This window comes from Canis lupus, chromosome 18 (genome assembly GCF_048164855.1).
Source record: "Canis lupus baileyi chromosome 18, mCanLup2.hap1, whole genome shotgun sequence".
In the NCBI taxonomy this organism is placed as follows: domain Eukaryota; kingdom Metazoa; phylum Chordata; class Mammalia; order Carnivora; family Canidae; genus Canis; species Canis lupus.
In genome coordinates, this window is record NC_132855.1 from 5,272,768 (window position 1) to 5,288,991 (window position 16,224).

At 40.7% G+C, this 16,224-nt stretch overlaps 1 protein-coding gene and 1 long non-coding RNA gene across 5 annotated transcripts in view; one reads left to right on the forward strand and one right to left on the reverse strand.

The window, feature by feature from the left end:
• Positions 1-16,224, reverse strand: part of MET (MET proto-oncogene, receptor tyrosine kinase) — a 124,153-nt gene that overhangs the window by 6,638 nt on the left and 101,291 nt on the right. For 3 of the 4 annotated variants that reach the window (XM_072783341.1, XM_072783339.1, XM_072783340.1), the window contains 2 exons: positions 7,061-7,197; positions 4,786-6,951 (listed from right to left, as the gene is read on the reverse strand). The exons of the other annotated variant lie outside the window; for it this stretch is intronic. In XM_072783341.1, coding sequence (XP_072639442.1) covers positions 6,741-6,951; positions 7,061-7,197 — 348 coding nt within the window. In that variant the 3' untranslated portion in view covers positions 4,786-6,740. Of the gene's footprint in view, positions 1-4,785; positions 6,952-7,060; positions 7,198-16,224 lie in introns of those variants that run through there. 4 annotated transcript variants of the gene reach the window in all.
• Positions 920-16,224, forward strand: part of LOC140608600 (uncharacterized) — a 54,293-nt gene continuing 38,988 nt past the window's right edge. Inside the window, exons 1-2 of the long non-coding RNA XR_012010580.1 lie at positions 920-1,337; positions 4,245-4,334. This is a non-coding gene — a long non-coding RNA (uncharacterized lncRNA). The remainder of the gene's footprint in view (positions 1,338-4,244; positions 4,335-16,224) is intronic.

Genomic DNA, 16,224 nt, shown 5'->3' on the forward strand with positions numbered 1-16,224 from the left:
TAAATTCCCTATGTTTAATTCTCTTAGTCCAAAGAAAAATTAGAAACAGCTTGCAAAAATATCCTGATAGGATATTTGGGTTTCTCTGTGATTTTCCTTTTTTGGGACTTCTGAAATCATGTCTGAAGATCATGCGTCTGACTTCAGATATGTGTGGCAGGATTTCACAGAGACTCTGAATTTAGCATTTCTTGTTTACAAGCACCATTGCCTCTGATAAATATGGTGGTTGTTCAGCGCAGTTCTACAGGAGGAAGGGCCCAGCTTGCCTATAATGGAAAGAACAGATGTCACCCAGAACACAGGGGCAAACGTCAAAGTGACGGCTTCAGCTGGCAGAGAGCAGTGTGTCCATTACCACCTCCAATACTTTTGGAATTAGAGAAGAAAGAAAACTTCTAGGACAACTGTGAAAATTATAAACAAGCCAGAAAGGTAAATGAAATATGTATGGTTCTTAAAAATTCCAGACTGCCCAATAAAAGTAGGAAGTGATATTATAGGTCCCATGGACCATAGCGGGGAACACAAATGGCTTGGGGAGTCAGTGAAAAACAGTTCTGACATGTTTGGATGCCAAAGATTTTTAAAGTTGATCTCTTTTGGCCTGGTAAGATTTTATGCATTTTTGTCGTTCCAACCCAGAGGTCTAAGGATTAGTGGATGTTTTTGCCAGCCTGGAGCTCATGTGGTGAAAAGAATGTACGCATGGGACAATGAAAAAGTGAATGCCGAAAGACAAAGGGCTTCTTTTCAAAAAAAGGATAAAAATTAATTATTATTGTAGTCTGGATCCAGAGCTTCAAGTGTTCAATTGATGCTGGTTTCCTTAAATTAAACATTCTGTTTATGCATCCTATATATGTCCAGTTCCATTTTGGAATTGCTTCTTTGACATCAACCAGTTTTCAGAATGCTCAACCAGGTAGGGTTTTACTGCCCAGGAGACTAGGACAGTAGCCCTATTCTAAATTAGTCCATACGGGGAATTAGCTCTTAGTAAAAAAAATTTTAAAAATATTAATATAGGATTAACAGCCGTTTGAATGATTGGATGCAAATTTTTATATGGGACTAATTAATTCATGACTTTTTTTTTAAACCTATATTTTTTATCATTAAGAAGGGAAACACATTGATCAGAATAACTCAGAAGCACGCAACGGAATAAAAGGAGAAAGCAAAAATCCTTGTTTCCAGCATTTGTTAAATATTTGCCTTAAAGCCAACAGAGCACTAGTTAGATGACAGGATAGGAAGTTCTATTAATGATGGGCTTTTCATTACCAGAGATATGCTTTTGCAATTTTCCTAGATTTCTGCTCCCGGGTCGCACGGTAAGTCAATAGTAGTTATAAACCTCTCAGCGTCGTGATCAATACCTTAGGCTGACGTAATCTAGGCCTCGGGTGTAATTTACTACAAAGGACAGTTTGGATGAGCCTCTGTTTTATTACCTTCACTTCGCCAACTGAAATATTTCACTGGTTTATGACCGAACTTATTTCCAATTTTTGATAGATAGGGACTCGAGATAGCCTTGAAGAAAAATGTCAAGTATGAAAAGGAAAAACGCCTTATGGAATCCAAAGCAGTAAGCATTTCTTACTTTGGAGCATAATACCTGCGTACCTATCTCCTGCAGTTGTCTCAACTGTGTGGTTACCTGTGTATGTCTAGTCATCCAGAGGGACTGCAATATTAACGTAGCATTCCTTATCTTCCAAACACACATCATGTAACTAAAACAATACTGTACTTAGCCCACTTTTCCCTGGACCTGAATAATCATTAATCATCCATTCGAGGAAAACAAAGAACAGTAATAAGCTCTAGATGTTGAATACTGAGAATTGTGACTCCTGTCATTGTGCTTTTGTGCAACTTTCCTGTAATTTAGACAGATTGGTTTCTTCCCCCCATGTCTGTTGTATATTCTAGGTCCAAAGACTAAACAAGAAGAAAGGAAATTAGTCATTAGAGAAGTGATTAAAGAAATAGTAGGGAATTTAAGGAAAGAAGAAGAGGGGGATGTATGCTTCAGGTGTCCAGCACTAGAAGGAAAGGTGCCACCCTTCTGTCACTGTCTTGTCACCCTTCTCATCACCCTGCCCTCCTCGACACACACACACACCACACTGCCACCTCAGTACTCAAGGATAAGATGAAATGGCAGCTCTGTGTTTACCGTATAAAGCAGGTAGGAGGTGAATGAGGTAAGGATTTGGATTTAAACATCTATAAGGTCCCTTTCAGGCTTAATTTCCCCCTTCAATCAAGTTACCTTTACATGGGCTCCACTGTCCAAGATTGAAGATAATAATAATATCACAGTTAATGAGCAACTATGGTGTACTAGGTACCTTTCCATGCTATTATTTTTAGTCCTCAAACAACTTTGTGAAGTAAGTGGGGTTAGTATATTTGAGAGAGGCTCAATGTTTTGCCCAAGGTAGGTCAGGGTTTGATCTATTTGCCTAGCAGGCTTCACTTTGGAATGTTTAATCTGTGATTTCATGTGATATTACAAAGCTATAGTAATCAAAACAGTATGGTATTGGATAAAAACAGACACACCAATCAATGGAACAGAATAAAGGGCTCAGAAATAAACCCATGCATATGGTCAATTAATTTACAACAGAGCCAATAATATGTAATGAGGAAAGGACAGTTTTTTCAATAAATGGTGTTGAGAAAACTGAACAGCCACATGTAAGAAAAGGAAACTGACTACCATCGTACACCATACACAAATTCAACTCAAAATGACTTGAGGGCTTGGACATAAGATCTAAAGCCATAGAGCCCTAAAAGAAAACATAGGGAGTAAACTCTTGGCAATGGTTTTTTGAGTCTGATGCCAAAAGCAATGGTAACAAAAGCAAAAATAAACAAGTAGGCCTCCATCAAACTAGAAAGTTTCTGCACAGGGGTGCCCGGGTGACTCAGTAAGCTGGGCATCTGCCTCTTGATTTTGGCTCAGATCATGATCTCACCATCTTGAGATTGAGCCCCGTGCTGGGCTCTGTGCTGAGCATGGAGCCTGTTTGGGATCCTCTCTCTCTCTCCCCCTCTGCCCCTCCCCTGCTTGCACACACACACACACACACACACACACACACACACACACACACTCACACATACTCTCTCTTTCAATAAAAAAAAACAAAAGCTTCTGCACAGCAAAGGAAATCATCAACAAAATAAAAAACAAGAACACCAAGAGTAGATTCATGGTAGCTAGGGGTGGGGGATGGGATTGAGAAGTGGGGGAAGGGGGTCCAAAGATACAATCTTCCACTTATAAACTGTGAGGTCTCTTCAAGATAGTTTACAGATCTAAGAAATGCATGGTTATAATATGCACTAGTTGTATAATTTTATTTGTCTCTTCCATTAAATTCCTTGGGGTGGGAGGGACTGTATTCTTAAATCTCCATTACCTAGTATATGTGCTTGACATTTGTAGCTGCTCAAAAAATATGAGTTGAATTAAATGAAATACTAATCAATTTCTTTTATATAATGCTAACTTGTTTCTTGAACCAGGTTGGGTAGATTAATAATGTAGAATGTCTGTCAACATTTGATGAGCTTTCACAGGTTATATATTCCTTCCCCGTATTTCTTTAAGGATGCAATTTGCTATGTAGGTCAGAAAGGGCAAAAATATAAGTGGTGCTTGCATTGTAAAATGAAAAATCCTATAATTAAAAATTCAGAGCATTCGAGACACCTGGGTGGCTCAGTCAGTTGGGTGTCTGACTCTTGATTTCAGCCCAGATCTTGATCTCAGGGTTATGAATTCAAGCCCTGCGTTGGGCTCCACCCTGGGTATAGAGCCTGCTTAAAAAAAAAAAAAAATTCAGAGCATCAAGCAAAATTTTGCAAAAGAGGATCCTTTTATCCCTGCCCACGTCATTGTTTACCAAATATCATGCAAGCTACATAGGTAATAACTGTATCTGTGGTGGTTTAAAGTGATTAAGGATAGGAACATTTGGTTTCAGTTCAGCAATTATTTCAGAAGCTACTAAGTGCCAGACATGAGGGATATAAAGATGACAGGTTCTTGTCCTTCCTTCAGGGGTATGGAGTCTGATCGAGTTTCTTATAGAGGTGCATTTCTTGGCTAGGAGGGAGCGCCACTGTGTACAAGGAATGAATGCTCTCTCATAAAGAATCAGCCCCCACCATATTTTGTAAGCATCAGTTTAATTTTGGGTCTTTTTTGAAACCAGATTGCTCAAGTGCCAGCGATTTTTAGATGACTGAACTATCACCTTTGAATCCCCTTACCATTACAAGAATATTCACGAGGTAACCTGAAGGTATGTTTTCTAGTAGCTGGGGGTTCCTGATGGGTGGGAACCTGTGTATATGGAAAGGGTAGTTTTAAGAGGCTAAGAAGGCCTCTCTCCTCCAACACCCAACTAGATACCTCTCTGCCAACTATAGGTTTTCAGCTTTATTGTCATAGTGTCTGGTCCAAGGATGCACCTTGCTGGAGAAGAGTGTCATGCTAAAAGTAGGAGACAGGTGCTCTAGCAGTTGCAAGAGAAATGCGGGTAATTTGGGAACTCAGGGCAAACCACTCTTAGAAAGACAGAGACTTCCTGAGATTCAAGGATGCAAGTTCCTTTAGCTGTCCAGGAATTAACTGAGGTTCTTATATATGGATGATCTTGATGCAGCCTGGTGAAATCAATCTTAGGCTTCCTCTGTCATTATGTAAATGGAATAGGTAATCAAGCATGACTAGCAATAACCAACTCTCAGGAACAAGATGATACATTACTTTAATTGTATGATTTATCAAAACAACAACTATTAACATACAAAGTACCATTCAGCTCAACTGCAGGTATAGGCAGTGACAAGTATCTAATTCTTAGAAGAACCACTTACTCTCACAATCTGTCCAGACACATTAACCTAAGGACATGTTCATAAATAGCAAATATGATTTTCACATTGCAGCCTTCTTAAGCATATATACAGGTGTGTGGTCTTGTTGATGGGTTGTTTCCACAAGCTGTTTCTGTTCCTGATGCATTCATCCTCTTGCTAGTAGGTATCTGTTTCTGCAGAGTTTTTTTGTTACCTACCATTTGCAATATTTGTGCATTAGTATCACTCTTTACTCTTCTGAAACAGTATTTAAATTGGAATATATCTCTGCAGCACAATCCTTTGTGTCTTCTGGCAAATTCCACCATTGTCAAACAGTTTAGGTTGTAATCACTCTCTTGTAATATCGGCCCAGCTCTACTACTGAGCTTCAGTGTAACACACTCTCTTTGTAGCTTGCTGTGTTAACCCTTGGCTTCAAGTCCTGGTGATGTAATGAGGGTGGGGTGTACTGGCAATCGGTACATTTCCTTATCACTATTTACAGCCATTGAGAACTATGTTTTTAATAATCCAAGTCTGACATACCTTGTCTGAAATGTTCACAGTGCAGTATTTTCGTGGCCTAACAAAAGTTTTCTTATATCATTAAAAATAAACATTTTTATAAAAATATAATACTTTAAGTGTTTACATTGACAAAAACAGAGTATCCTGTGCCACATGCACTATACAGTAGTAAGCACAAAATCCCACAGAACAAAACATTACAAAGTCCTGCCCAGAATAACTGTTCATCCAGGTGAAATGGCTGGAACTTTCAATCGCTTTTATTTCTTTGTAAAATATGTCTTGCTTCACACAAAGCATACCCTAATGAAAAACTGGACTCCCAGAAAGTTTTATTACCTCCAATTGCTTGTGGAGTGGGAAGCTGCCACCTGAGAAAGAGGCTAATATTTCCAGTCCATTGATCCTTTCTTTGCCCTACGTGAGCCATGATTGGAACGAATGAACCTTATAGTTAGATGTATCCTGCTTTAAAAACATGCTGGTTACCTTTAAAAACACCGATCACAAATCACTTGTTTTATTTTCAGAATCTTCATTAAAAAAAAATACAAACCATCTAAATGTCCACAACCATTAGAACAGTATCATTCTCAGTTGATTTCTAAATGACAACTAAATATTTCATTGTGACTAAGCTATTTTATGAACCTTCTTAATGTCATCTATGTACAATATGTAAATATCCCTATTAATTTCATATCCTGCCATTTTGAAATGTTCACTGTGTTGCCTATCGATATTTCTCCATTAAAAGGAATGTGATAACAAAAATTTAAAAGGGAATGTTTGCCTAATGGGAAAATGACAACATCAGTAACAAAAAATGTTAGTGACCATACAACACATGAAAGTTCTTTGAAACACTTTGATTCTAATTGAATGGCTTGGTACTGGGGCCATGTCTGTCCTGAAGTTTACCACTTCTTCTGAATTTTCTGTGATCAAGAACCCTCAGAATTCATTGCCTCTGTTTCTCATATGAAACCATGGAGGATCCTGATTTTTAAAGATTTCAACCTAGAATTCAGGTTTTGGCCTGAATGTACAGGAGCATCATCACAGCTGTGCGGTTGCTGTTGGTCACTGGCCTAGGGGACAAAGCTTCTGGCTCTGTCAGTGGAGAAATTCCTTAGAATCTAGTCATTTTAAATAGCAATATAAAGTCCTATAATAGTGCAATCTTGGCAAAAGCAAAAAATATCTGGTGCCCTTTCAATGGACAGGCAGTGAAAAAAACATCGAACAAAGTGTAGACTGTTGTTTGGAAAGTTCTATGACGTTTCTCAGAAGGGAGCTGATGAGGTATCCTTCCATCATGTGTCCCCCTCGCCATCAATGTTATCTTGTGATGACAAGAGAGAAGGGTATGGAGCAACACATTTGACATTCACATAAGTGGCGTTCACATGGACATAGTGCTCCCCAATGAAAGTAGAGAATATTGCTGATATCCTGGAGACCAGTTCAGAAAAAGATGGGCGCAGTTCAGCTCTAGGGTGCCAGCATTTTAGCATCACTTCGTATCTATTTCAAAAAGGAAGAAATGCTATGACAGACATCATGAAGGCAGGCACTTTGGAAAAAGTAAAGAATATAGGCATGACAGGAGATTTCTGTCAAAATTCCTACTTACAAGGGATCTGGGCAGTATTCGGGTTGCAGGAGCCTTCTGCCTTGCAACAAGTAAACTGTTATATCAAAGGTGTTGACGTCAGGATAAGGTGGTGCTCCTCTTGTCATCAGTTCCCAGAGGAGCACGCCAAAGGACCACTAGTCAAACAACGGAAGGGAGAATCCAGGTGAGGACTGTGACCGTATGAACATGAAAGGTGATGAGTAGGTCTTGATAACTAAATTGAGCTGAGCATATTCGATACCATTGCTTGTTGGGGCAAACATTTCCTTAAAGGCAATTAGGAAGCTATACATTCTATGATTGCACCGGAATTGGATAAAGTTTAGATTATAAGCAAATGTAAGGTTTTTAAAAAGAATGTCTGAAGTCCACATGATGATTAAGATTTCATCTACAGTTAGTACAGTACAGTTCTCAGGTTCTCATAGGATCAAAGCATTAACACGTCTCTATCTTTCTCTTTGCCAATAGTTTCAGTACAATTTTATATGATTCATAAAAGAAGATAAAGGAAGCTTTCCAAGATTTAAATTTGTTGGATTTCCTAATAAGTGTAAATACTCTTTAAGAAATGTAACCATAGGGATCCCCGGGTGGCTCAGCGGTTTAGCGCCTGCCTTTGGCCCAGGGTGCGATCCTGGAGTCCCGGGATCGAGTCCCGCGTCGGGCTCTTGGCATAGAGCCTGCTTCTCCCTCTGCCTGTGTCTCTGCCTCTCTCTCTCTATGTCTATCATGAATAAATAAATAAAATCTTAAAAAAAAAAGAAATGTAACCATCAACAAAACACCAAGAATCAAAAAGAAATGTAACCACATCTAACTGTTAATGTTAAAAGGCAAACTCTAAGTCAGTGTAAGTACAAATTCATATTAAAAATCAGAAGTGATAAAACTGCAAGGCAAGAAGGTTCTCTATTGAAAACTAATTTCAATAAAATAAATGTAATTTAAGAATGTTAAAGTACAAGATTAATATAAAACAGCTGTATTAGTACTTTGTTGGAATATTATAGGGACATAGAGAGGTTAAGTGACTTGCTAGAAATTCCCCCAATAAATCTGAATTCACACTGGGATAAACATTTAAGAGTTCTTGACTCTTGGGTCTTACTTGGTCTACTAAACTGCACTAAATATGCAATTTCTTGATTTAAAGCACTTTACTTGGAATACACTAGGTCATACATATTATCTCCCCCTGGACGTGTGCCAAAGTGAGAGTGACACAAAGAGAGTAATTCGGCATGTGGGGATCCGCTGGCTGAGGACCCAGGAAATCAGCTCTTCCTTAGCAACACATCTAGGCCACTGACGACCAAGAAGCATAGGAGGGCAGAAAGGAGGCCCTGAAAAAAAGGAGGCTTGGAGGGAAAGGAGAACACAGACCAGACAGGCAGGGTAGGAAAATAGAACATTGAGAAGCAAGTGCAGCTTGTAGCATTCAGCCAGGAGAATAAAGCATGTCTATCTGAACACTGTGACAGCCCCACAAAAACGAGGTAGATACTGTAGTTGCTGATACAAATCTCCATTAATGGCTTTCCCTCTCCATTAATGGCTTTCCCTTTGCCAAGTGCAAGAACCCTTTAAGGCCACTGACTGCCTTGATTTAAATAGAGAAAACACTCTTTCCCAGGTGGGAACTAAATAACCGTTGGCCCCTGCAGCCTTTCAAAATCGAAGTTTCCAAAAACTGAATATCTTATGAGCCACTTCTGACAACTCCACTGTGTTAACCTTTAAGTTACAGAATTTGCATTGAAGTTTAAATCAATATAACAAGTATCTACTGACACTTGGTGCACAAGTAGGTTACTGTCCAAGTTACTGGATGAGCCTAAGGTTGATTTAACAGGGTTAAGAGTATTAACTGTCAACCAACTGTCACACAGAACAGTTAGATAGAGTAATACAGAGCAATAGTAGAAAAGAGGTACAAATGCTATGAAAAGTCAAAGAGGTAAGGTTGGGGTACTGAGAAAGGCTTCAGGAGGAAAGTGACAGTAGATTTTTTTTTTAAAAGATTTTATTTATTTATTCATGAGCGGCAGAGAGAGAGAGAGAGAGAGAGAGAGGGAGAGAGGCAGAGACACACACAGGCAGAGGGAGAAGCAGGCCCCATACAGGGAGCCTGACATGGGACTCGATCTTGGGTCTCCAGGATCACGCCCTGGACTGAAGGCAGCACTAAACCCCTGAGCCACCTGGGCTGCCCTAGACTTCAAGAGTGGGGAGCATTTGTTTTCTAGGTGCATAGAATGTGCAGGCAGGAAGAGCTCTGGATGGAGGGAATGGCTCTAGAGATGAGGTACTTGTGCGTTTTTTTCAACCATAAGAACATTAGGTCACTCTCCTTGATGCGTAGAGTAGATGAGGGGGATAAGCGATAGATAAGGTTGAAACAAGAGCATACTGTGGGAGTTTTTGAGTGTTGAAAGTGAGCTAAGCTGAAATGGATGGGACATGCGGTTGGGCTCCAGGAAATTGCACCTACAATAAACACTACGCTTTAGACAAATACGGGAAGCCCATTCACATAAGGAGACCAGCCAGAGGAGTTTCTGAACAAGAACAGGTGAGGGGCGCTACTGCATCTTGGCAACATGGAACCCAATGAGACTGACTCCCAAATTAGGGTGGTAGGAAAGAGTATATATCATACAATAAGCCAGGAACAGCCATCATGTCCTTTAAAAAAAGATTATTTTAGTTAATCCTTATAAAAACCCTGTAATGTAACTGGTCTTATAGATGCTCTAAGGATGAGGAAACCAAAGTTTTGAGAGGCTGGTTACTTGTCTGTGTCTGTGATTAGGTCTCCTAACCCATAGCCTTGGCTATAGGTTTATTTGGAAGCAAATTCAAAAATGGAGACAGAGATTGATAAATTTCTGAGGAATTATAGGACTTGGGAAATGGGAATCAGAGGAGGGCTGGAGGACTCAGGACAGGAGCGGTGAGAGGGAGGCAGCTTTCAGGAAAAGCACAGGACTGCCTGCATTCCAAACTCTCTGGCATAGCTTGGGACTGACAAGATGGTGGGGGAGAGAGTGAAGGAGAATGAGGCCAACCTAGAAAAGAGAGGCTAGGGGTGGGCAGGGAGTAGGAGGGAGAGAAAGAAGGAAGGAGGAGAAAGAGGAAGGGAGGGAGGAAGGGAAGAAAAAGAGGGAGAGAGAGAAAACGAAAAGGGGAGAGAGAAAGAGAGGGAGAGGTAGATGTTCAACGCTTATGCATTAGTCAGTTTTAGTTTCTAGACAGGAGAGCTCAGCCATTCGCATTTAACGGGTGCACGGACCAGCCATTCTGAGTATCTGAGCACCAGCAGTGAGCTCACCTGAAGAATCTCTACCTAACTTTATCAAAGGTGAAGATCAAAGCAGTTATTAGACATGACAGAGTATTATATAAGCCACAAAAAATGATAGAAAGTGACACAGCTAAGGCAAGCAAGGAATGGAGACAGTCAGATTCAAGTACTCAAGAGTGGGTAAATTGAGATACAACATGATTTGCAAAAAATCCACAACTGATTAAAAAAATGGATACATTAATAACATTTTATCAACTGGTAAATTGAGAAAATTTTCCAAAAAATTTAAAACTTCTGCTCTTTGAAAGATACCAGTAAAAGATGAAAAGACTAGAAAAAAATATTTGCAAAAACATGAATTTTTGATAACAATTAACAATAATAATCCAAAAATATATAAAGAATTCTAACAACTCAATAATAAAGAAATAAACCATTAAAAAAACAGATTAACTTCTAAAACTTAAAAAAAATGGGCAAAGGGGGATCCCTGGGTGGCGCAGTGGTTTGGCGCCTGCCTTTGGCCCAGGGCGCGATCCTGGAGACCCAGGATCGAATCCCACATCGGGCTCCCGGTGCATGGAGCCTGCTTCTCCCTCTGCCTGTGTCTCTGCCTCTCTCTCTCTCTCTCTGTGACTATCATAAATAAAAAAAATAAAATAAAATAAAATAAAAAAATAAAAAAATGGGCAAAGGATTTGAGCACACAGTTCACTAAAGGAGACAGAAGGATGGCAAATAAACATGAAAAGATGCTTAGCATCACTAATCACTTGGGAAATACGAATTGAAAAGAAAACGAGACACCACTACCGCCTAGTAGAATGGCTAAAACTTCCAAACTGACAATGTCAAGTGCAGGTGAGGATGCTAAACAACTAGAACTCTTACATTTTACTGTCAGGAATATAAAATGATACAGGCCCTGTGGGAAACAGTTGGCAGTGTCTCATAGAGTTAAATATACACTTATCTTACAACCCAGTAATCCTACTTCTGGATTTTTACCCCCCAAAAATAAACCTTTCCACACAAAACCTTTAAGCAAATGTTTAGCATTTGTAACTATGTACAAGTATGGCTTCAAACTAGAAAGAACCCAACTGTCCTTCAAATCGGTGAAACGATAAACAAAATGTGGAACATCTGTACAATGGAATACCATTCAGAAATAAAAAGGGATGAGTGACTCTGTTATGGAAAACAGTATGGAGATTCCTCAAAAAATTAAAAATGGAAACTACCAAAAAACCACTACCATATGATCCAGCAATCCTACTTATGCATAAATAATCAAAGGAAATGAAATCAGTATCTTGAGATATTTTCACATCCATGCTCATAACGATGCTATTACAATAGCCGAGAGATGGAAGCAACCCTAATGCCCATCAACAGATGAATAAAGAAAATGTGGTACAAACATATAATGGAAAATCACTTGGCCTTAAAAAAAATCCCGTCATATGCTTCAACATACAATGGATCTTGAGGACATCAGGCTAAGTGAAACAAGCCAGTCACAAAAAGACAAATACTATATGACTCCCCTTACATGAGGTATCTGAAGTAGTCAAGCTCTTAGAAACAGATAGGCTGTTGGGAGGGGGAGACGGGGAATTTTCAACGGGTATAGAGTTTCAGTTTTGCAAGATGAAGAAGTTCTACAGATGGGTTGCACAACAACGTGTCTCTAGTCAGTTAACACTAAGTGCCATACACTTAAAAATAATTGAGATGGGCAGTTTTCTCTTATGGGTTCTTTGCGACAATTGAAAAAAGCGGAGAACATCTAGATACATTGATACTACTGGAACAGCATGGATAACCCTCAAATGCCTTATTCTAAGTAAAAGGAAACAGAATCAAAGGCCCTTTAAGGAATGATGGAAAGAGTATATGACTCCATTTATACAACATTCTAGAAAAGGTAAAACTATAGAGACAGGAACAGACCTGTGCTTTCCAGGTCCTAGGGACAGCATAGGGGTTAACTACAAAGGGGCACAGGGAAATTTTCCTGGATGATGGAACTTCTATATCCTAGGAGTGGTGGTGGTGGTGGTGATGCTTCAAAACTTGAAGAACAATTCTTAAAAAAGGGTACAGCTGGAAAAAAAAAAGGGTACAGCTGGTATAGCATAATGATTAAAAAGGGTACAGCTGGTATTGCAGAATGATGACGCCATTAATAGAAACAAAAAATGAAGGATTGCCAGTTCACAGGACTGGACAAAGAAATGGACTTTGAACATGGTGACTTTGTGGTGCTGATGAAAACAATCCAGGAAGAGAGATTCGACGGTTACTGTTGATGGGAATGGTTGAAATTATTGAGGGAGGTTGATGCCTAAAGACCTCCCTCCTCCCCTCAAAAATCCTGAGGGACAGTTGCACGTGGGATGTGAGAGACGGGAGAGAAGGCGTCAAGGTTAAAGAAAACATAACCCAGAATCAAGAGGAGAACCAGATGGTACAGTGGCCCAGAAACCAGAGGAGAACATTTTGAGAAGGAAGGGGTGGTGGACAACGTCCGAGCGCTGAAGCAGGGTGAAGAGGCCCGCTGGGTGAGCACCTGGGAGGTCCATACTGACGTTACTGGAAGCACTTGCACGAAGTGCTGCACACTGTACGAGGCTGGGTATGAGAGACTCGTGTTATGCTTGAATGGGCTTCAAGAGGATTCAGATTTTAGCTGAGCTCCCTCTGGGCATCGGTGAGAAAGTAGACCCTCCTATACGCAGGCAGGTTTCGGCTTGGGGGTCTCTACCTACAAGCTTATCACGTGCTTTTGGGAATGTTCCATGACAACATTCAAAGGATTGTGAGGTCTTGGAAATTAAAGTTAGGGCGAGCTTATCCACACAGTCCATGAGCATTTGCCGCCGCAGCACCCAGACGGAGGACTCCCGTCCACCCTTTACATGGGATACGGTGTCCTTCCGTGAGAGGGAGAGAGACCCAGCTCTGCACGTCAGGAGCCAGTGCGCATTTCCAGCCAAGAATCTGAGTGACAACTGCTGTCTAAGGAGTGGTGGCCTCCGCGCTGTGTGTACGTGTGTGGGGTTGTCTAAAACCTCAGAATCAAAATAAAATAAAATAAAATAAAATAAAATAAAATAAAATAAAATATAATAAAATAAGATAAGATAAGATAAGATAAGATAAGATAAGATAAACTAAAATAAAATAAAATAAAAAAATAAAAAGAATAAAACCTCAGAATCACAACTCTTGCCTTGAATAGTCAAGATTTCATCAGTTTCTTTTTTTGGTTTTGTTTAAAAAGCTTTGCTGAGGTATCACTTATGTATCATAAAATCTGCCATTTTTTAGGGTGAGTCAACGATGTTTAGTATATTTATTTGTGCAGCTATCATCACAATTCAATTTTTAAAAAAGATGTATTTATTTAGTTAGTCAGTTATTTGAGAGGGAGAGTGGGAGGGGGAGAGAGAGAGAGAGAGAGAGAGAGAGAGAGAATGCACAAGTGGGGGCGGGGGGAGGGGCAGAGGGAGAAGAGAATCTCAACCGGACTCCTGGATGAGCACAGAGCCTGAGGCACGGCTGCATCTCATAACCCAGAGCTCCGACCTCTGCAGAAATCAAGAGTTGGCTGCTTAATTGACTGAGCCACACCGGTGCCCCCGAAATTCAGTTTTTAGACCAATTCCAACACCCCAGAAAGTTCTCCACTCCTGTTTGTGGTCAATCTTTCCTCCTGCCCTCAGTATCCAGGCAACCACTGATCTGTTTGTCGTCTCTCTAGTTTTGCTGCTTTCTAGAAATTTCATTTCATTCAATATACAATCTTGTGAGTCTGCCTTCTTTTGCTGGACACAGTATTTCTGAGGTTTATCCATGTTGCAGGCATCAGCAAGCAGTTCCCTATAGTGCTGACTGGTAGTGATCCATCGTATAGAAATGACATGTTTTGCTCATCCGTTCACCAGCTGAGGGACATTAGGATTGCTCCTGGTTTTTTCCTATTATGGATAACAGGACTGTGAACATTCACGTACAAGCCTCGCGTGGGGATATGTTTCCATGTGTTTATTGCTAGCTATCCACGTATCTCTTTGGTGAAAGGTCTATTCAAATCTTTTGCCTATTATAAAAAACCAAGTTATTTTGGCTTACTGAGTTGTAAGCGTCGGTCTGGTTCCTGATGGCGACTAACAGTCGGGGTGGAATGTATGCTCTTTGCGGACAGGCTAATTCTCCCTGCCTTATTATGCCTTCACCCGTCACCGTCACCAACACGTTCCCAGTCTCCCTCTTTAGCCATTTCTTTCATCTTTTTCAGAATCTTTCAGGATCAAAATCCCAGGGATTACGCTCTAGAATGTACTATCTCGTCCTTTATTAATCTTTTCCACTCCAAGGTCTCATCCCTCCACTACATCCTGTAACACGTTTATTGAAAACAAACTCCCAGTCACTCTCAACTTAGACTTTAATGCCTCCCCCACTTCCTCAGGAACTGAAATTCTGCTTTCACTTGAAGACCACAGTGTCTTTGAAACCTGCTGACTCACGGGGAGGAGGGCAGATGACTTCTCACTTCCCAAAGCCATACTCAGATCTCTGTCCCCTGTCATCTCTCAGTAGCTGCCAACCCTTTCTCTTTGGAACCCTATGCCCTCCATTAATATTATTTTCTGCCTACCTTGTTTGCTGGTGTCACCAGTTGACATTTTTTCCCTTTTCACTTGTTATCTTCAAGGACTGAAAATCCCTGTTTCTCTACCTCTGCACATCACAGTCCTCTTGACTTGTACGTGCAAATAGGGTAAGAGTATTCTACACATTCAACACCCGGGCTCCTCGGCCCACTCTAAACCTCCAAGCCATTCAAGTCACTCAACTTTCAAGACTGTTTCTGTGTACTGAGGAGCAGTGGACCCTGCTGACCACATCCCATCTCTTCTTGAAGCTTTCTCTTCCTCCGGCTCTCATGACAGCCTCTTTCCCTAGGTTTTTTGTCCCTCTGCTTTTCTCCCTCATTTCCTATGTGTAGGTTCTCCGGAGTAATTGCTTTTGGACTCTAAAAAGCCTATTTCCACCCTTGACCTCTGTTATGGACTAAACTGTGGACCCTCTAATCCTATTCATATGTTGAAATTCTAATGCCCAGTGTGATGGTATTAGGAGGTGGGGACTCTCATCTACCTAATGGGAGGTAATGAGTGTGGACGAAGGTAGAGCCCTCCCGATGGCATTAGTTTCCTCATGAGAGGAGACACCTGGGAGCTTACTCTTGCTCTTTCTCCTGCATGAGGACACAGTGAGAAGGTAGCTACATGCGAGCCAGGAAGAGAGCTCTCCCCAGAACCCGACCATGTTGGCACCCTCATCTCACACTTCCAGCCTCCAGAACTGAGAGAAATAAATGTCCGTTGTTTGAGCCACCCCGTCTGTGGTACTTGGTTATGGCAGCCCAAGTCCAGTGAGATAACCAACAAGGTTATACGAGCTGCAGATCCACATTTCCAAATGCCCGATGGACCTTCGCTTGGATGTCTTACTCCCAAGTCAAACTCAGTATGTTCAAGCCTCAACTGGTATCCTTCCTCCTCAACCAGCTTTTACTCCTCTGCTTCACACACGTGTTACCGCACTAGCATATAACTTGCTCATCTTCAATTTCTTGCTAAATATTGTTGTTAATACCTCTGAGATGCCTTTCCTTCCATCTCTTTCCTGTTCTACAGTTTCTGTGTTATTTCAAGTTCTACCTCAAAAGTCATCTTCCCGCATGTACTTCTCTCAGAACATCTTAGAGTAGAGATGGTGGTGTTATCCGATTAGACTTTAATTTTTCCACACAGCCCGAGAAGAAATTCCAGAC